General features: G+C 38.7%; 1 protein-coding gene across 4 annotated transcripts in view; it reads left to right on the forward strand.

Annotated features, from left to right (window-relative positions):
• Nucleotides 1-23,053, forward strand: part of LOC126278465 (very low-density lipoprotein receptor-like) — a 150,725-nt gene that overhangs the window by 118,090 nt on the left and 9,582 nt on the right. For 2 of the 4 annotated variants that reach the window (XM_049978605.1, XM_049978606.1), the window contains exons 5-8: nucleotides 1,086-1,229; nucleotides 3,966-4,096; nucleotides 18,586-18,720; nucleotides 22,683-22,943. In XM_049978605.1, coding sequence (XP_049834562.1) covers nucleotides 1,086-1,229; nucleotides 3,966-4,096; nucleotides 18,586-18,720; nucleotides 22,683-22,943 — 671 coding nt within the window. The remainder of the gene's footprint in view (nucleotides 1-1,085; nucleotides 1,230-3,965; nucleotides 4,097-18,585; nucleotides 18,721-22,682; nucleotides 22,944-23,053) is intronic. The other 2 variants (XM_049978607.1, XM_049978608.1) reach the window with 1 other exon arrangement.

Raw genomic sequence — 23,053 nt, forward strand, 5'->3', positions numbered from 1 at the left:
GAGGAGCTGTGGTCCGAAATTAACTGCCTGGTATCGGGGTCTGCTGATTGCAACCGAGGTAGGTCCGTTAAGTCAATTAAGGTTGACGTGAGAGAAAATGAGCAACCACATTGTCCGCTCCTCAGATGTAGCGAATGTCATTTGTAAATTGTAAGATGTAATCGATGTGACGAAAGCGTCGTGGGGGCGGATCAACCGCAGGATTTTTTATGGCAGGAACCAACGGCTTGTGATCAGTGAGCACAAAGAAATCTCGTCCCTCAACATCAGTTCTGAAGTGCCTTATGGCCTCGTAAACTGCAAGCAATTCTCTGTCGAATGCTGAGTATTTCTCCTGCGCGTTGTTTAGTTTTTTTGAGAAGAACTGCAGGGAGATCGTAACATCTTTGTATGTCTGACTCAGTACTGCGCCGATAGCATTGTCACTAGCATCAATAGTGATAAACATTGTGGCGTCCACACGTGGGTGAGCAATAGTGACAGCGGAGGCCAACAGCTGTTTGAGTTTGTTAAATGCCTTGTCCATCTCTGGTGTCCATGGGACCTGGCGGGTGCCAGAAGTTTGTGGGCCAGCGAGAGCATCTGTGAGAGGAGCCTGCACTGCAGAAGTGGCTGGCAAATGTTTTCGGTAATAATTAACTGTTCCGATGAACCTCCGTAATTCCCTATAGGTCTGAGGGCGTAGCATCTCGAGAACAGGCTTGATCTTGTCCTGCGGTGGTGTCCGATGACACAACATAACTTAGGAATGTGACGGATGACTGGTGCAATTGAGTTTTTTAATGCTCAAAAGTGACAAATGTCGCAGTTTGAACAGATTAGGACTAAGTAAGAACGGTCACTACCTGTTTCCTTGATGGCTCACTACGTTCATCACACAGCTGCTCAGAGGGCACTGCACATAAAAGGCATGCTAATTTATACTGTATTTATAATAAGTCTTGTACAATTATGATAATTCCTTTATTGTGGCACAGTTAAAAAATACATGAATGTATTTGAAAGTAAAGTTTCAATGTAAATTGATGTCCTGATCAAATTTACTGCCTTCTTATTTTTATCCTCTCATACTAATTCTTTTACAGAGGGAGTTGAGCATTCTGGACAAAAAAATATAACATGTCCTGAGAATTCAATCCCATGTAAAAGTGGGGATCAGTGCATTGAGACACACCAAAGATGTGACAAGATAGAGGACTGTGCAGATGGCAGTGATGAGTACAATTGTCGTGAGTATTGCTATGGCATTCGTATGAATATATATAAAAATAAAAAATAAAAACAAATTGCATATCATGCGTGGAATAACAGATTTCTGTAACAGCTAAAGCTTTACATAGCAATGATTTTGGTGAGTGCACTAAAAATTGATTTTAATATAATAAACACATGAATATGGTTTCCTTCTTTTGCTGTATGTCCATCATATTTAGTCATCATGACAACAGGCTGTTTTTGCACTTCTTCCTTCACTGAAATCAAATAATTTGCACTCTGAAACTGGGTAAGTGTGTGACCAGTTACAAAAATAATAAAAAATCTGATAATGAGATTTCTCTATATTTTTGAGACAATTATTTCATTATGAAGTGTCATTTTTCCTGATAAAAGTCTAAAAAGTTGGATAGAGTTTATATAAATGCTACAGAATTATATTCTGTTCAACTTTTTAGATGAAGATGCTGATGTCAGTAATCAGATATTTTCTAAGTAATTCCTTGTCCACAACATTTCTTCTTTGTTACAGTACAGGTGATTTCAGTGTATCCTAGCCATTGAACCAAAATCATGTGCATTTCTGGCATACTTATTTGTATGCATTATCTGATATTGAGACTACAATTTCTATATATTTTATTCTGCAACCCAGTTCACTGATAAATGTAATTAAATAGTTATATTAAAAACAAAGATTCCAAGACTTACCAAGCGGGAAAACGCCGACAGACAGGCACAAGAACAAAACACACAAACACACACACAGAATTACTAGCTTTCGCAACCGATGGTTGCTTCTTCAGGAAGGAGAGGGAAAGACGAAAGGATGTGGGTTTTAAGGGAGAGGGTAAGGAGTCATTCCAATCCCGGGAGCGGAAAGACTTCCCTTAGGGGGAAAAAAAGGACAGGTGTACACTCGCGCACACACACACACACGCAGACATATTTAGGCCAAAATATGTCTGGTTGTGTCTGTGTATGTGCGGATGGATATGTGTGCGTGTGTGTGTGTGTGCGCGAGTGTACACCTGTCCTTTTTTTCCCCGTAAGGGAAGTCTTTCCGCTCCCGGGATTGGAATGACTCCTTACCCTCTCCCTTAAAACCCACATCCTTTCGTCTTTCCCTCTCCTTCCTGAAGAAGCAACCATCGGTTGCGAAAGCTAGTAATTCTGTGTGTGTGTTTTGTTCTTGTGCCTGTCTGCCGGCGTTTTCCCGCTTGGTAAGTCTTGGAATCTTTGTTTTTAATATATTTTTCCCATGTGGAAGTTTCTTTCTATTTTATTTACATCATCATTAATTTGAACCCAACAATTACGTTTGTTATTGTCTCTGTTGCGTTTCGAAATCTTCTCTGTCATCTTACTTTCTCTTCTCGTTTGTACAAGTAGTTTCATTTTGTATTCATCGTCCCTTTTTCCGAATCTACCCTACATTTTATCCTGCCTAATTATACTCGATAATACGTAATTTACTTCCAAACCATAACCTAAAAATTTTTTAACGCTTTCAACATAACCGCTGCTATAAAATCCACTGTTCCAAGTTTACAAACATTTCGTGTAAACTCGTGAATACTATTTCACAGCTTCAGTTCCTTTCACCCATTAAACAACCATCTCAGTTATTTCCAACAACTTTCGTTTTATTTCCATTCCCGTTTTTCCCACATAACCGATCATTTTTTAGCAGTTTCCCACAGGTTTACACGTTATTATTTCTTCATCAAACAATTGTTAGCCTCATTCTCATAACCTGCCAGTCCACAACCAGTCCTTTGTATACATTTACACACATATTTGTCGAGATTTTACTCGAAAAATTTTTTCGAATTTTATTTTTTCGGAAATAATTTTTTTGAATCTTTTTTCCTTTCGAACCTTTTTTCTTTCGAAACTTTTTTTTTCTTTCGAAACTTTTTTCGAAAAATTTTTTCGAATTTTTCTTGAATTTTCCCACCCTTTAACGTGATCTGAAGACAACATAACTACCTAACCTTTGCACCCATTGTTGTTCACCAATCTAAGTTCAGCACAGGATCAACATAGCTCATCTCAAACCAACACTTTTTCGACTTTTTTCACACCTTTATCTCTCCCTATATAAATTTCTATTTACTTTCACTTTAACCTCATATTACCCTTTCCACCTTCTAATACCATGTCCACCTCACAACATCCCTACAAAGACCCCATTAAATTTTATTTACATTCCCTCCGAAAACATGCCTTCACCCTAGCCAGGCCTAAATATGTCTGCTTGTGTCTGTGTATGTGCGGATGGATATGTGTGTGTGTGTGTGTGTGTGTGTGTGTGCGCGCGAGTGTACACCTGTCTTTTTTTTCCCTCTAAGGGAACTCTTTCCGCTCCCGGGATTGGAATGACTCCTTACCCTCTCCCTTAAAACCCACATCCTTTCGTCTTTCCCTCTCCTTCCTGAAGAAGCAACCATCGGTTGCGAAAGCTAGTAATTCTGTGTGTGTGTGTTTGTGTGTTTTGTTCTTGTGCCTGTCTGCCGGCGTTTTCCTGCTTGCTAAGTCTTGGAATCTTTGTTTTTAATATATTTTTCCCATGTGGAAGTTTCTTTCTATTTAATTAAATAGTTATACATACTTAAAGGAACATTCAATGAGATTAATGAGGAACATCCAGAGAAAACCTTGAAAAGGTGCATGCATGTAAACTGTAATAAACCATTTTGTAATACAAGTAATAATGTGATTGTTATATTTCTGAACTTTCCTTTCAGCTGTTGTGTGTGAAGGGGAACATTTATTTCCATGTGGAAATGGAAACTGTATTAGTACTGATTTGAAGTGCAATGGAGAAGATAACTGTGGTGACCATTCAGATGAAATGGGATGTGGACCACCAGTTGATGTGAGTACCACTTACTGTGATGTAATTATAGCAGTAATAGTAGTAGTAGTAGTTTCAGATGTTATTGAAAATTAGCAAGAATTAAGTCAGTTGGAACTGCCTTAGCACATGCTTACTGTCACTGGTGTTGATGCCTTAGAAATTCATATGAGGCCATAGAAATGCGGTGAAAAACGGATATGAAGATTTGGTATGTCTGTAATTTAGCCGAATCTGTCATTTAGGCATATTTTTCTTTCTGCAGCAGGTTATAAGTTATGCCATCTACTTCTTCCTTGCTTTGCATGGGCTTTATAGAATATGAAAATATATGATGATGAAAAGTCTAAACATGACTGATTTTAAGAATTTATGGATATTGTTTTACTAAAAGCTGATTTACAACTGAAGATAATATTTGCATAATGTTAAAAAGCCTTTGAAAATGGTTAGTAAAAATGTTTGTGGATTTGAAGGTGTTGTTTGTCATCTAATTTACTTCACCACGTCAAATGATGTTTCGTGTTTGACTTTGTGCATGTTGCATGGCAATTTATTGTTTGTCCTCAGATTTATTGTGTATTGTTTTCAGTATTTTGGAGGTATTCGTAACTATTTTTGTATTGTCATAAATATTTTTGTGCATGAAGCATGGAACTGAGATGTGTGCAGGAGTTTTACTGTCATTAGACACTCAGTAGTAACAAACTCTTCAACTCTAGTGACTGTGGGTTTGCCTTTGAATCTAGTGAATGTGCATTGATTTCGTTTTCCTCCCATCATGAGTGAAATTCATAGCAGGTCTTCTAATCAATACTGTTTATCTGTTATGGATGTCAGATGATGTAACTTGACCAAATGATGCCAAATTAGTATACTATAGCTTCATGTCTAGTAGACCCATGTCTTATATATACAACAATAATTTGAACACTTGAAACCTTATTGTTAGAAATACATACTACTTAAACACTCTTAATGAAATACTGCTTAGCATATGTACTATTGTGCTCAAAATTACTTGTAAAGCTGATAGAGGTGAATTACATTTAATTTGAATAAGAATTCATTCAAGAATAAGAATATATATCCTTAATATACATAGAATAGCTACCACAGCAAGACCAAACTTTACTTTTTAAAATAAATCAGAATGAGGTCTGGTGTACTACCACAACTATCCTGTGTTCAGAGGATGTAGGGAATATTTTTTTAAGGATGTTGCATGTATCTACCTCCTCCTTCTCCATACCACACAGAGGTTCCCTTGCAACCATAAAGGAACAGCACTCCAGAAGGAAAGATGTTACAGATAATGTATTAAGGAGTCTGGGGATTGTTACTGCAATGAAATATCTATATATAGTGTTAATTGTTGTTCCTTCAGTGTGAGTTTTCATGAACAGCTACACTTTGCTAGTTAAACAATACTAATAAGTAATAAAACATATTAGCTAAACTGGAAGGCCTTTGCCTACAAGTGCTTTAAAGTGAGATTAAATTCTTTCTCTTGTTCACAATGTTCATAGGCCAAAAATGTCTATTACAGAAAATATTCTACCAATTGTTCACTCTAAGAAGAGTTATGTGTGTGACAGGAGTGGCTGTCTTGTTAGAAGTCGCATAGCCTCAATAGCCAATGACAGCTTTTGCAGCACAGCCAACCTAGTCAACCATGCATAGCAGATGGCAGTGAGTTTCAAGTTGCTATATTCTCATAAAACATTTGTTTTGAACTGCTCTTCTAAGGCTGTGCAAAGTTTGACAGTACCAGGCAGAATTTATGGTTGCTCCACGATCGAGAAAATCAATAAGAAGCACACCTTGCCTATCCCAAAACACTGTTGCCATCAACTTCCTTGCTGACACGGTTTGCAAAACATTTTCTTGGTTTTTGGGGGGGACCTGGTGTGCCCCCACTCCATGCACTGCAATTTTGTCTCACAATTGACGTGTTTCACCCAAGTCTCGTCACTGGTTATGATTCAATCCAGTAATGAATCACATGTCAACGTTCTTTATTGAGCTCTGTAAGCATTTTGGGCACTCATCATGCACAAAATTTGTGGTAGCCCAGCTTTTGAGTGACAATTTCAAACAAAGAAGTCGATGAAACTTGTGGAAAAGAAAGCAAAATCAACATTATTGTGAAGCGACGGTTTTCGCAAATTGTTTCATCAACTTTAGCGACAAGATTGTCGGTCACAGTGCTTGGGCGTCCACTCTTCTCTTCATCATGAACGTTGGTTCGGCCATTTTTTAACCGAATGCACCATTTCCAGACAGAAAATTCACTCATTACATTGTTTCCATACACTTCGCACAGTTCATGATAAATTTCTATGGGTTTTAGGTTTTTTGCCAACAAAAACCATTTCACAGACTGCACCTCACAACTGGCGGATTTTTGATTGCACCACACATTTCAAATTCGAATATCGAAACAACCAGAGGCATAGAGATGTCCCCGCTGTCACGGATTGATGCCAACTGAGCTGCTGACCATGTATATACCAAAATATATGCGATTGGTGTGTGCCTAGCAGCGTCAGATGAAAAGTTCTCTACTTTCTGAATAGCCGTCATAAGTTGGTTTTCCTTAAACTATCTCCTAACGTAAGTTGTAGCATCAGTATTGCCTCATGTGTTTCTACATTTCTCTGGAATCCAAACTTATCTTCCCCAAGGCTGGATTCTATCAGTTTTTTCCGTTCTTCTGTACAGAATTCGTTTTAGTATTTTGCAACAATGACATATTAAACTGATAGCAGTAATTCTCACACTTTTCAGTTAGTTAGAATTACTACATCCTCCGTGAAGTCTGAGGGTATTTCACCTGTCTCATACATCTTGCACACCAGATGGAAGAGTTTTGTTGTAATAGGCTTTCCCAAGGCTATCAGTAGTTCAAATTAGAGCTTTCAGGGCTTTGTCAAATTCTACTCACAGTATCGTATCTCCCATCTTATCTTCCCTACATCAACTTCCCTTTCTATAATATTGCCTTCAAGTTCATCTCACTTGTATAGGTACTCTGTATATTCCTTCCACCTTTCAGCTTTCCCTTCTTTGCTTAGGACTGGTTGACCATCTTAGCTGCTGATATTCATACAGCTGCCTCTCCTTTCCCCAAAAGCCTCTCTAATTTTCCTGTTGGTGATATCTGTCTTTTCCCCTAGTGAAACATGCTTCTGAAGTGTTACATTTGTCCTCTAACCATTCATGCTTAGCAGTTTTGCGCCTCCTGTCAATCTCATTTTTCAAACATTTGTAATCCCTTTTGCCTGCTTCATTTGTTGCATGTTTAAATTTCCTCCTTCCATAAATTAAATTCAGTATCTCCTGTATTATCCAGAGATTTCCACTAGGCATGGTCTTTCTACCTATTTGATCCCCTTCACTATTTCATCTCTTAAAGCTACCCATATGTCTTCTACTGTATTCCTCTCCCCTGTTCTAGTCAACCGTTGACTAACACTCCCTACTCCCTCTGAAACTCTCAAGAACCTCTGGTTCTTTCAACGTATCCAGGCCCCATCTCCTCAATGTCCTACCCTTTTCCAGTTTATTCAGTTTTAATTAACAGTTCACAACCAATAAATTGTGGTCAGAGTCCACATCAACCCTTGGAAATGTCGTACAATTTAAAATCTGGTTCCTAAATCTCTGTCTAACCATTATGTAATCAATGTGAAACCTTCTGGTGTCTCTAGGTCTCTTCCGTTTGTACAATCTTCTTTTATGATTCTTAAACCAAGTGTTAATGATGATTAAATTATGCTCTGTGCAAAATTCTACTAGGCAGCTTCCACTTTCATTCCTTTTCCCCAGGCCATATTCACCTTCTATTTTTCCTTCTCTTCCTTTTCCTACTGTTGAATTCCAGCCCCCATAACAATTTAATTTTGATCTCCTTTGTTGTTGTGGTCTTCATTCCTGAGACTGGTTTGATGCAGCTCTCCATGCTACTCTATCCTGTGCAAGCTGCTTCATCTCCCAGTACCTACTGCAACCTACATCCTCCTGAATCTGCTGGTGTATTTATCTCTTGCTCTCCCTCTACGATTTTTACCCTCTACACTGCCCTCTAATACTAAATTGGTGATCCCTTGATGCCTCAGGACACGTCCTACCAACCGATCCCTTCTTCTAGTCAAGTTGTGCCACAAACTTCTCTTCTCTCCAATCCTATTCAACACCTCCTCATTAGTTATGTGATCTACCAATCTAATCTTCAGCATTCTTCTGTAGCACCACATTTTTAATGCTTCTATTCTCTTCTTGTCCAAACTATTTATCGTCCATGTTTCACTTCCATACATGGCTACACTCCATACAAATACTTTCAGAAACGACTTCCTGACACTTAAATCTATACTCGATGTTAACAAATTTCTCTTCTTCAGAAACGCTTTCCTTGCCATTGCCAATCTACATTTTATATCCTCTCTACTTCGACCATCATCAGTTATTTTGCTCCCCAAATAGCAAAACTCCTTTACTACTTTAAGTGTCTCATTTCCTAATCTAGTTCCCTCCACATCACCCTACTTAATTCGACTACATTCCATTATCCTCGTTTTGCTTTTGTTGATGTTCATCTGATATCCTCCTTTCAAGACACTATGCATTCCATTCAACTGCTCTTTCAAGCCCTTTGCTGTCTCTGACAGAATTACAATGTCATCGGCGAACCTCAAAGTTTTTATTTCTTCTCCATGGATTTTAATAACTACTCCAAATTTTTCTTTTGTTTCCTTTACTGCTTGTTCAATATACAGATCGAATTACATCAGGGAGAGGCTACAACCCTGTCTCACTCCCTTCCCAACCATTGCTTCCCTTTCATGCCCCTCAACTCTTATAACTGCCACTTGGTTTCTATACAAATTGTAAATAGCCTTCCGCTCCCTATATTTTACCCCTGCCACCTTCAGAATTTGAAAGAGAATATTGCAGTCAACATTGTCAAAAACTTTCTCTAAGTCTACAAAAGCTAGAAATGTAGGTTTGCCTTTCCTTAATCTAGCTTCTAAGATAAGTCGTAAGGTTAGTATTGCCTCACATGTTCCTGTATTTCTACGGAATCCAAACTGATCTTCCCCCACGTCGGCTTCTACTAGTTTTTCCATTCTTCTGTAAAGAATTCGTGTTAGTATTTTGCAGCCGTGACTTATTAAACTGATAGTTCGGTAATTTTCACATCTGTCAACACCTGCTTTCTTTGGGATTGGAATTATTATAGTCTTCTTGAAGTCTGAGGGAATTTCGCCTGTGTCATGCATCTTGCTCACCAGACGGTAGAGTCTTGTCAGGACTGCCTCCCAAGGCCTTCAGATGTTCTAATGGAATGTTGTCTACTCCCGGGGCCTTGTTTTGACTTAGGTCTTTCAGTGCTCTGTCAAACTCATCATGCAGTATCATATCTCCCATTTCATCTTCATCTACATCCTCTTCCATTTCCATAATATTGTCCTCATGTACATTGCCCTTGTATAGACCCTCTATTTACTCCTTCCACCTTTCTGCTTTCCCTTCTTTGCTTACAACTGGGTTTCCATCTAAGCTCTTGATATTCATACAAGTAATTCTCTTTTCTCCAAAGGTCTGTTAATTTTCATGTAGGCAGTATCTATCTTACCCCTAGTGAGATAAGCCTCTATACATCCTTACATTTATCCTCTAGCCATCCCTGCTTAGCCATTTTGCACTTCTTGTCGATCTCATTTTTGAGACGTTTGTATTCCCTTTTGCGTGTTTCATTCACTGCGTTTTTATATTTTCTCCTTTCATCAATTAAATTCAATATTTCTTCTGTTATCCAAGGATTTCTACTAGCTCTTGTCTTTTTACCTACGTGATCCTTGGCTGCCTTCACTACTTCATCCCTCGAAGCTATCCATTCTTCTTATAATGTATTTCTTTCCCCCATTCCTGCCATTTGTTCCCTTACGCTCTCCCTGAAACTCTCTACAACCTCTGGTTCTTTCAGTTTATCCAGGTCCCATCTCCTTAAATTCCCACCTTTTTGCAGTTTCTTCAGTTTCAATCTACAGTTCATAACCAATAGATTGTGGTCAGAGTCCACATCTGCCCCTGGAAATGTCTTACAATTTAAAACCTGGTTCCTAAATCTCTGTCTTACCATTATATAATCTATCTGAAATCTGCCAGTTCTCCAGGCTTCTTCCATGTATACAACCTTCTTTTATGATTCTTGAACCAAGTGTTAGCAATGATTAAGTTGTGCTCTGTGCAAAATTCTACCAGGCAGCTTCCTCTTTCATTTCTTACCCCCAATCCATATTCACCTACTATGTTTCCTTCTCTCCCTTTTCCTACTACCGAATTCCAGTCACCCATGACTATTAAATTTTCGTCTCCCTTCACTATCTGAATAATTTCTTTTATTTCATCATACATTTCTTCAATGTCTTCGTCATCTGCAGAGCTAGTTGGCATATAAACTTGTACTACTGTAGTAGGCGTGGGCTTCGTGTCTATCTTGGCTACAATAGTACATTCACTAAACTATTCATAGTAGCTTCTTACTCATTATTAAACCCACTCCTGCAAGGCACCTACAGGATGACTATATAAAAAAAAAACGTAAATTAGTTATAAACTATGGCATGCACATGCTTTATTCAACATGTTAACATCACAACAGATAATCAGTTTTAGGTTATGACATGTTTGATATGCCTGCCATCATTGGTGATGACATGGTGCAGACAAATAATGAAATTCTGCGTGACCCAATGCAGTGTCAGAAAATCGATGCTGTCAATGATCTCTTGAATGGTTGTTATCAGCTGAGTTTTGGGGTTTTTGCTGTATACATTGTCTTTAATATAGCCCCTCAAAAAGGAGACACATGTGTTCAGATCCAGAGAATATGGTGGTCAATCAGAGCCCATGCCAGTGGACTCTGGATACTCCAAAGCCAGAATGCAGTCCCCAAAGCACTCCTCCAGGACATCAAATGCTCTCCTGCTTTGATGGGGTTGAGCTCTGTCTTGCATGAAGCACATCTTGTCAAAATCAGTGTCTTTTTCGATAAGGGGGATGACATCATCTTCCAAAACTTTTATGTATCATTTGGTAGCCACAGTGGCATCAAGGAATATCACACAGATTATTCCATGACTGGACATTGCATGCTACACAGCCCTCCGATAAGGTTGAAGAGACTTCTTGATCGCAAAATGTGGCTTCTCTGTACTCCAGATGCGCCAGTTTTACTTATTGACAAATCCATCCAAATGAAAGTAGGCTTCATCGCTAAACCAAACCATATTGCCATCAAAGTTCTTTTTGCCAATTCTGTGGACGATAGTGTTGGTGAAATACAGCTACTGTTCTAAGGCCCTGAGGGTTGATGGCTGATAGCTCTGACTTTAGTATAGGAAGAGATACAGGTCTTCACCACAATTTGTCACAGTGTGGATCCTCACCTGTTGTGCAGCTCATGTGTTCGACTTCGTGGGGCTAGTTTGAAACACAGTGCTTTGTCTTCTCAATGTTTTCAGGTGTTTTCACCCTTTTTTGATGACTGACATTGCCAACAATGTCAGCATGAACACTACCCACTCTCTCAAACTTGCAAATCAAATTCTTGGTTGTTAGCACACTTGGACCAGTTGTCTTCAGCTTGATCTCGGTTGAAACTTCCTTTGAGCCACAGTTGGGCTGTTATTGCCTTCACAAGCGCTGTATGCTCAGGCACCTGTACCGTGACATTTTCATGTGCAAATGGCCAACAACTACAAGGCCCATACAGATTACCATACTAATTCCCATTATGCCCCACACCCAACCATCCAGTTTGAAAGTCCTAACGCAAAACATTCAGAAGCTATGATGATTTTATTTCATATGGTCCGATAATTGTAACCTTGCATTTATAACCTTGTATTCAACTGACCAGAAGTTCTGTTCCTACTGCCACCAAACTTCACTAATTCCCATTATATGTAACTTTAACCTATCCATTTCCCTTTTTACATTTTCTAACCTTCCCGCCCCAATGAAGGGATCTTAACATTCCACAATCCGATCTGTAGAATGCCAGTCTTATCTCTCCTGATGACAACATCCTCCTGAGTAGTCCCTGCCTGAAGATTCTAATGGGGGACTATTTTACCTCTGAAATGTTTAACGCAAGAGAAAAACATCATCATTTAACCATACAGTAGCGCTGCATGTCCTCGGGAAAAATTGTGGCTGTAGTTTCCCCTTGTTTTCTGCCGTTCGCAGTACAGCACAGCAAGGCCGTTCTGGTTGATGTTAAAAAGCCAGATCAGTCAGTCATCCAGACTGTTGCCCTGCAACTAATGAAAAAGCTGTTGCCCCTCTTCAGTAACCACATGTTTGTCTGACCTTGCAACAGATACCCCTACGCTGTGGTTTTACCTGTGGTACAGCTATCTGTATTGTTGAGGCACACAAGCCACCCCACCAATGACAAGGTCCATGGTTCATGGAGGGGGGTTGGGGGAGGGGGGCTGAAACAGTACATACCATAAGAAATCTAGGAGTAACTATCCAGATATCCAGAGTGACCTTAAGTGGAATGATCATATTAAACAAATTGTAGGAAAAGCAAATGCCAGGCTAAGAATTGTAGAAAGAAGCTTAAGGAAATGTAACTCACTCAGAAAAGAAGTGTTTTACAAGCTGCTTGCTCGACCAGTTCTTGAGTACTGTTCATCAATTTGGGATCCTTACCAGATAGGACTGACAGAAGAAATAGAGAAGATCCAACTAAAACTCACTAATTTCATCACAAGATCATGTAGTCTGTTCAAGAGCATTACAGTGATGTTCAATTAATTCCATTGGCAGATGCTACAAGAGAGATGTTGTGCATCACAGAGCAGTTTACTATTGAAATTTCAAGAGAGCACTTTGCAGGAAGAATCGGACATCATAATACTTCCTCCTACATAACATGTGGTGTAATTATCACAATGAGAAAATTCAAGAAATTAGAGCTAATACAGAGGCTTACTGACAATTATTCTTCTCATATACCATTTGTGAGCAGAATAGAGAAGGGGGATCAGTTAGTGGTACCAAAAGTACCACCTGCCATAAATATTACATGGCTTGTGGAGTATGATGTAGATGTAGACATCTTCTGTGTTGGAAATTTTTGGAATATGAAAATTGTGGGCAACAGAAAGACCTGAATCTGGAGCTGGTGGATGTAGACATTTTCTGTGATGGAAATTTGTGGCATATGAAAATTGTGGGCAACAGAAAGATCTGAATCTGGAGCTAAATTTTTTGTAGGCAAAGGTCTTAAAGTTATCTATATGAGGGTAATCCCAAAAGTAAGGTCTAATTCTTCATAAGTAGATAGACCTCTTTATTTCTACAATGGTTTACATCAGTTTACAGCTTGAACATTTAGCTATTTTTCAACATAATCACCATTTTTGTCGATGCATTTTTGTAGACACTGTGGCAGTGTCCTCTTCTTTCACTTCGTCATTGGAGCTGAATAGCTGGGACCACAATTAACACTGACAGGTACTGTGAGCCTCTGAAAAAACTCAAACGGGCAATTCAGAACTGGAGAAGAGGAATGTCGAGCAAGGGCATACACATTCTCCATGACAACGTTCGGCCACACATCGCTCGGCAAACCGTTGCTCTCTTGCAACTGTTTCAGTGGAACATAACCACCCATCCATCCTATAGTCCTGACTTGGCACTCAGTGACTATCACCTGTTCCCTAGGTTAAAAGAACATTTGGCCAGAAAGCGATTCAGCTCCAATGATGAGGTGAAAGAAGAGGTTCATAAATTTCTGGATAGCATGGTGCCAAGCTGGTATGACATGGGCATACAAAGACTGCCACAGCGTCTACAAAAATGGTGATTACGAAAAATAGCTAAATGTTCAAGCTGTAAACTGATGTAAACGATTGTAGAAATAAACAGGTCTATGTACTTATAAAAAAATAGGAGACCTTACTTTTGGGATTACCCTTGTAGTTTTTTAGTGTTGTTGAACTAGCAAAGTATAGCTGTTCATCAAAACTTTCGTTGAAGGAGCTCAACTTCTCCATATTACACCATTCTTCAGTTTTGCTTTTTTCATCATTTGATTCACTGCTTGAAAAATTCTTTTCCTTTCATCACAGAAAATTGGTCCTTTAAACAGTAATAGGCTCTAAGAGGGTAACCTTCTACAAAGAAATGAATAAAAGGCCTTAGTACAACTAACTTACACACAAAATTGTGTACCCCACTGCCTAGGTTGTAAGTGTGTCAAGATAATATTGTTAATACAGGGTGTCTCAGAAAGAGGCCTGGGAGGGGTCTGTGAGTTGTGTGACGTGTTTGCTGCTGTTGCCGCTGTGTCTGCCAGTTGTCAGTGCGTAGTTCTCGGCCCCCTACACTGGGCAACTAAGTGCACTGGAGTTTTCTTTAGAGTTTTTTTGTCAAGTTTAATCATTTCAAATATTATTGATAGATGTCATTATTGCAATTTTGCCCAGTCTGTGGCTTTCCCTGCCTATATGTCACTGGGCTCAATCCTCAGACAGAAACACTGTGCATGTGTCTTCCAAACTATGTGACTGGGTGTTCAGGTGTTTTGTTTTAAGCTTCCTGTCAAGTTCTCATTGGTATGTTGTATGGTATACAGAATGATCAGTGAGTGTTTCTTGTTTTGAACTATGCAAAAACAGAATCGTATGTGGAATGTCAGCTTGAATTTGTACAAAAATTTCCCAGTGTATGTGGGGCCAGTGATTTGCTGATACACAGATTAGTGAAGAAATTTTGACAAACTGGATCTGTGTTACACAAAGAAAGGCCTACAGAACCTAGTGTTTTAACAAGAAATAAATTAGATGAGATACGGGAGGCCTCAGAAAAAAGTTCGAGAAAATCTCTGCACCATTTGGCACTTCATCTTGGTGTGCCGAGAGCAGCTGCTCACAGAGCTGTGCCCATACTGAAATTAAAACCATACAAAATAACAGTAGTGCATCAATTGAAAAACTCAGATACTGTTGCTTGACGTCATTATTGCAACTGGCTGTCGGCTGTTACAGTCCATGCACAGGAGGGGGTTGATATTGATAATTTTTTTAAAATGAAGCATGGCTGCATTTGTCAGGGTATGCAAATTCTCAGAAAAATCAATGTTAGAGCTCTGAAAATCCTCATGAATTACCTCAACAACCTCTGCACGGTGTGGAAACAGGAGTGTGATGTGCAGTTATACTGGAGCAATCTTCTTCCACAAAATAATAAATTCTGACATGTATGTTAACAATATACTGCATCCTTTTCATTTTAGAGCCAACACCTAACAAAAAGATATACGGTTATTTCATGCAGGATAATGCAAGACCATATATCGCCAATGCTTTTATGACAGCAATACAAAGTGTTTTTGAAGATAGGATAGTTGACTTGCCTCCTCATTCTCCAGATCTAAATCCATGCGATTTTTGTCCTTGGGGAATGTTAAAAGACAAGATGTATGCAACCAATCCCCACACACTCTAAGAGATGGAAGATGGGGTTTGGCTTATATCTGACTGTAGGCTTTCCGAGCGTAAACTATTGAAGGTTTCTCAGGTCTCCAGCCAGGTGGTAGTGTTGATATCTCGTAATGTTTCGGGAAGTGTCGTACTACCCATCTTCTGCCGAAGTGAACTATATACTTCGCCAGAAGATGGGTAGTATGACACTTCCCAAAATGTCATGAGATTTCAATGCTACAACCCGGCTGGAGACCCTAGAAACCTTCATCTAGGGGTTTGGCTTGCCATTTCCCAGATTTTGGCAGCCAAAATTCGTTGCTTATTTGCTAATGTGTTCAGGAGATGTCAGGCTGCTCTTACCACAGAGGGGCATCATTTTGAACACCTACTGTAAATAAGAAGTGAAACATGGATGATTACTAGTTTGGACAAGAAGAGAATAGAAGCTTTCGAAATGTGGTGCTACAGAAGAATACTGAAGATAAGGTGGATAGATCACGTAACTAATGAGGAGGTATTGAATAGGATTGGGGAGAAGAGAAGTTTGTGGCACAACTTGACTAGAAGAAGGGATTGGTTGGTAGGACATGTTTTGAGGCATCAAGGGATCGCAAATTTAGCGTTGGAGGGCAGCATGGAGGGTAAAAATCGTAGAGGGAGACCGAGAGATGAGTACACTAAGCAGATTCAAAAGGATGTAGGTTGCAGTAAGTACTGGGAGATGAAGCAGCTTGCACAGGATAGAGTATCATGGAGAGCTGCATCAAACCAGTCTCAGGACTGAAGACAACAACAACAACAACAACTGTAAATAAAGGTAAGCTTAAGTTAATAAGATGGCAATGTTATTTATGCTTAACTAAGGGAAGCACGTACACAGCTGACTACCAGCAGATAAGTGTCCAAGAGTCAGGCACGGTGGTGGCCGGTGGATGCGGTGGCAGTGGCCGATGGCTGTGCTGCGTGACCTGTTCGGACCCATCGAGGGTGTCTTTCATGAGACACTTTGTATGACGTCTCATTGCAGAGTCTGTTGGGGTTCAGCTTAATAGAACTTGTGAAATTTTTCAACTTCATATGCTAATATTTGCAGTGAAAATTAAACAGTTATTACTTGCATAGGATTTTTTTAAATAATCAAATAATTATTCCCCCCACCCCTTCACAACCCCCTTTGCTTAAAATTCATTTGGATTCAATGAATTTTCTTACAGCCTTTCATGGAGCGTGGAATATACAGTACATTAGAAGATGTTTAAACTCTGTAAATTAATAAAAAGAATGTTATGTTTTAGCCAACACTAGATTTCCAAGACATATTTGAATAATATTCTCAGAAGTACAAACATAATTGGATGAATAACAGTATTAGGCTGTGTGTGCTATTTTAAGATTCCAGATCTTACATCTGAGCTATAATGCCCTTTTAATAAATTTCACATATATTTAATTACAGTATGGTGTCAGTAAGTTACTCTGATTTATGTAGTTACACTGGTGAAAACAGACAGCATACTTGACCTCTTATTGAATATGTACTGGGATTATGGTGCAGCTAGTCCATAGCATCAATTATGGAAAATGTATGTGATGTATGAAAATATAATAAGGAAAGTTCTAGCTGGATACAAATAATTTGCATGTAAAGGAACCCACTCACAAAATAGCAGCAGAATTGAGTCGTACAGACATACCCACAAAAGAGAATGAAAATTCTGCTTACTTTTAAAAGAAATCCTTTGATGAGATGAACCCAGAGTAATTTTCATTAAACTCTAATGCAAGCCTATCCCATTGAGACAGTAGAGATGCAGACCATTTGATTAGAGGCAGTAGATGTGCACACCTTTGTAACAATTGATGCTCAGTATATGAACAACTTGAGCATATTTATTTGAGGATCAATTGAAGCTTACTGGATTTTGTTTACCTAAAGAAATGAGTTTCGGTATGTGTTGAAATGGTCTCCGGTTGTCTCTGAACCATCATTACTTCTGATTCCATTCATTACAGAGATATTCTGTTTCAATCATAGTATCAATGTTTCGAGTTTGTGAGTAGTAAGCACATCTTCTTCATTTCTTAAGGAGAATCAACAGGATGCTGTACATGTTCCATATATCAGATTCTTAGAAGTTTTTATATGAATGTGCAATCAACAGGTAACAGGATGATGGCAGGCCATATACTCAAGGTAACTAATGCATATTGGCAGAGTACCACTTAGACTAGGTTAGTTAATTCAAATCATAGTTGGAAAAGAAACTGTTGTTCCAAGAATTTTGATGGCCAAGGGAGAAGAATGTGTAGTGTGATGTTCCTGATGGCCAGAATGCACACTTAGGTTCTGTGTTAAGTCATCCTTCTAGTCTCTCATAAACGAGAAATTGTGACATTATTGGTGACTATCCTTCCTTTGGATCAAGACATTAAGTTCAGCAGCTTCCCTGATGTAGTTTGAGAGGTGTAAGCTTTGTTCCAGCACCAGTTTTCTCCCCCTTGCTTCTGTCTCACTGTCCTCAGCAACACAAGCACAAGGCAGCACCACACTTTACACACATTCATTACAATTATCTCAACTGAATAGTTCACTAAAGACAAAACTCGTAATCTACAAAGGATAACAGTATGTATGTACAGAAAGAAAGACTAATAATTATGAGAATCACACTACCTGTAAAGGTTCATTCACTTATTCATTGTGCTTTATAGACATCCATCAAGCAGAATTTTGAAGATGTAGAATGAGTCACTGTAGACAGCAATAAAATTCAAGCAGCTTATAGAACAATCAACATGATACAACTTTATATGTTGTTTACATGTCAAAAGTGCTGAGTAGTACAATAATTTTGGCCAAGAATATTGGCATTATTTCAAAAATAAAATATATTTTTTTAAATTTGTGATACAATCAACTTGGGAATTCATGCGCTTGACTAGTTATGTGTGTGAAGGTGTTGGTAGTTGCATGTGGTGGAGGGTGCATGTGTTGTACAGATGAACTGCACAGCAGAGGAGTTTGTGTGTCCTGATGGAACCTGCCTGTCACGTAGCCGTGTCTGTGATGGTGTCGTCAACTGTCTTGGGGGCAGCGACGAGAAGGGGCCTTGCCCTTCCTATGATTCTTCGGCGGTAAGTGAGCTCTGTCCGCTCTGCTGAATCCTTATTTACTGAACTGGGGAGAAGTCTTATGTCTTTCTAGCGCAAATTATGTTATATCCACATTATTTGTGTTGATATTAAGTAATGTGAAATTTATTTCTAATTCCATTTTAAAGCTTTGTTATTTGTTTGCCAGGTTTCAGGAAAGTGTAGTCCTGCAACTGTAAAAGTGATATTCTAAAAGAGAAATATAAGTAATACCGTACATTTATCTTTAATGATGTCATGATCAATACCACATTAAATCTCAGTCCTGCTTTTCTTCATTTCATTCAGTTTCTGATTCCTCAGTAAAGACTGGAATTCTACATCTGCATCTACATCTACATGATTACTCTGGTATTTAAAATAAAGTGCCTGGCAGAGGATTCAATGAACCACCTTCAAGCTGTCTCTCTATCGTTCCACTCTCGAATGGCACACGGGAAAAACGACCACTTAAAGTTTCCTGTGCGAGCCCTGATTTATCATATTTTATCGTCATGATCATTTCTCCTAATGCAGGTGGGTGCCAACAGAATGCTTTCACAATTGGAGGAGAAAACTGGTGATTGATATTTCATGAGAAGATCCCGTCGCAACGAAAAACACCTTTGTTTTAATGATTGCCACTCCAATTCACGTATCATGTCTGTGGCACTATCTCCCCTATTTCACAATAATACAAAACGAGCCGCCCTCCTTTGTACTTTTTCAATGTCATCCGTCAGTCCCACCAGATGCGGATCCCACACCACACAGCAGTACTCCAGAGTAGTGTGGACAAGTGTGGTGTAAGCAGTCTCTTTAGCAGACCTGTTGCACCTTCTAAGTGTTCTGCCAATGGATCACAGTCTTTGGTTTGCTCAGCCCATAACATTATCTATGTGATCATTCCAATTTAGGTTATTTGTAATTGTAATGCCTAAGTATTTAGTTGAATTTACAGCCTTCAGATTTTTTATGACTTATTGCATAATCGAAATTTAGTGGGTTTCTTTTAGTATTCATGTGAATAACTTCACACTTTTCTTTATGCAGCATCAATTGCCACTTTTTGCACCATACAGATATCTTATCTAAATCATTTTGCAATTTGTTTTAGTCATCTGATGACTTTACAAGACAGTAAATGACAGCATCAGCTGCAGACTTTCTAAGATGTCTACGAAGGCTGTCTCCTATACTGTTAATATAGATCAAGAACAATAGAGGGCCTGTAACACTTTCTTGGGGAACACCGGATATTACTTCTTTTCTGCTCGATGACTTTCCATCTATTACTACGATCTGTAACCTTTCTGACAGGAAATCACGAATCCAGTTGCACAACTGAGGCAATATTCCAGAGGCACACAGTTTGGTTAGAAGACTCTGAGGAATGGCTTTAAAGCCTAGTGGAAATCTAAAAATATGGAATCAGTTTGACATGCCCTGTCGATAGCACACATTACTTCATGAGTATAAAGAGCTAGTTGTGTTTTGTCTGAACAATATTTTCTGAATCCATGCTGATTATGTGTCAATAAATCGTTTTCTTTGAGGTACTTCGCAATGTTCGAATACAGTATATTTTCCAAAACCAGACTGCTAATCGACATTAGTTATATGGGTCTGTGCTTCAATGGATTACTCCTACTTCCTTTTTGGGTACTGGTGTGACTTGAGCAATTTTCCAGTCTTTAGGTACGGATCTTTCTGTGATTGAGCAGTTGTATATAATTGCTAAATATGGAGCTACTATATCAGCAAACTCTGAGAGGAACTGGACTGGTATACAATCTGGACCAGAAGCCTTGCCTTTATTAATTTCTGTAATAAATATCATTGTCATTATCATCATCCACAAAATAGTGAGGTTTGGTTTAGGTATCATTACTTGCTCCAATTTTAAGTAGGCTACAACTAATCTTTCCTTCTCTTCTTAGGACATTCAACATTTTCCCTTGAGGTATGTTTTCTGGAGTATGCTTTTTCAGTTCATTTCCATTTTCACTATTCCTGTTTCCAGTCCATGAGTTTGTAACTGGCAAAAGGTTGCTGGAGCTTCACCTCTGTTGCGTCAGTCCTCTTGAGTTGACTGGCGATTATAGTCCAAGTCTCTGACCCATACATTATAACTGGTTCTGCCGTCTAAAATTTTAATACTGTTTCCTAACTTTTTTGGGGAGAGTGTAATTTATAGCAGTAAATAGATTGAAAATATTCTGTATCACATCCGTTTAGTCTTTGTAAATCTGACAGAAAATTTGAATGTGCTGTACTAATTTCCCATCTTTTCTCTCATTGAACATTTTGTATGTGAAAGGCAGTACACATTTTCAATTGTAATATTTCCCATAGGGGTGTAAATTACCTCACAATGAAAGCATCGGAAAATTACCATCATTATTGCTTGTCTGCAAATGATGTTAATTGTGTACGAAGAATAGGCAAGCAAAGCCCACGTGCCTAGAAGTGCAAACCCAATGTTTGAAACAAGCAGTAAAGACTCAACAACAAGTTAATGTCTATTGTACAAGATGATCTGAAAAGTTCATGAGTTAACGAACAGAATACCTTTACTGACCTTCAGAGTCATCACCATTATCTACAACACACTTCTGACATTGGTTGTAAAGCTGTTGGAAACTGTCAGCAAGTGCTTTTTATGAATTCTCTCAAAGCACCATGGTCATGCACTGTTGGATATATGTGTCATTACAGGGGATGAGACCTGGTGTTACCAGTTCGATCAGGAGACCAAGTGATAGTCAGTGACATCTTGTTCATCGTCTTCCTCAGGTAGATATTTGTGATGAGTCAAGCAATTGTTGTCAAAAAAAGACAATCAACATCATCTTAATCATGAATTTTGTCTGCAGGTTTCTTTTTTTCTTTTAGGAGGTGAGGAACACCAAACCATTGACTGTCACTTGGTCTCCAAATAATATTGATGGCACCAAGTCTCAACTGTAATGATGCAGATACCCAACAACTGTACAGCTAGTGTTAAGAGGTTGATGTAGCTAATTGTTATTACTTTGAAGGCCCGTAAAGGTATTTTGCTTGTAACTCTTCTTTCATTTATTTTCTGAGACCATGCATCAAACTGTTCTGATGCACCTTGTATAGCTCGCATTAGCTACGGTAATTACAAAGATTTGATAGCTGTAGTATTTGTTGCAACATTATGACAAGAAATAGGATCTGCACATTAAGTTTACCTTCTAAATCACTAAAATAAGAAGTAGAGATATTATAAGTGAATTACTTTATTTGTGGACTTCTTCTGAATCAGCTATGCTAAGACATAATGTGGGAAGGACCATGTTTTCCTCTGAATCTTGTTGTATTACATTATAATCGCAGATCAAAAAGGTAATTGCTCCTATGCTTTCTTCTGTGAATGTGATATAGTTGGCTGCTCACATAAAGTGACCTGTTTGTCTGGTTGAAAGTGCAATATTCCCAGCTACCAGGCCTATATATGACTTTGTATGTGAAATATTTGGCACTCCACTTGTAGAACTTGATGAGGGGATAGGTTTAATCCAAAGTGACATTATCAAAGAGATAATCATATACAAGAAGTAATCATTTGTACTCCAAGCATCATGAGAATAAGGTGCTTCACAACAAGGAATGACAAAAGTCTTTCCAGAACAACTACCTTTTATTATTGAAGAAGAGAATCTGGGACCAGATTACAGCAACCTGAGGGAACACCTGACAAAGCAGTGATGAATGGAAGAAGACTTGCAGTTATTTCAAGCTATCAGAATAGTGGTAACAATGCAATGCAAGCAGAGTCGTGGGTTCATAGTTTAGAATATTCCACTAGCATTTGTATGTCACTGCACTTACATAAGTTGTTAGTGATGTAAGCATGATAGTGTCATACTTTGGATTGAACCTATGCATCTGATGAACTTTATGGAGACTTGTAACAACTTGTTCATTTCTGTTCACAGGAAAGTACTGCATCATCAGAGACAGAGGTTTCAACAACAGATGTGAAACCAGTGGACACACAAGATAACACTGGAAGAGACATCCACATACCACCAGAAGTAAACAGCACAGTAGGTGCAAACAAAACTAGAGAACTGTATGACTGCAAAGACGATGAATTTCATTGTCATGATGGTTCCTGTGTTGACTGGAACCTTCTCTGTGACATGGAAGCCCATTGCCCAGATGGCAGTGATGAAGTTGAAGGCTGCCTCTTGAGGGTAATCAACATTGTATCTCCCCTGAGTATTGAATAATTAATAATTGTATGGAATAACTATTGCTAGACTTCACATTAAAATTTGGTTCTCAGATACGTTTCTTTCCCAAC

This window comes from Schistocerca gregaria, chromosome 6 (genome assembly GCF_023897955.1).
Source record: "Schistocerca gregaria isolate iqSchGreg1 chromosome 6, iqSchGreg1.2, whole genome shotgun sequence".
Lineage (NCBI taxonomy): Eukaryota > Metazoa > Arthropoda > Insecta > Orthoptera > Acrididae > Schistocerca > Schistocerca gregaria.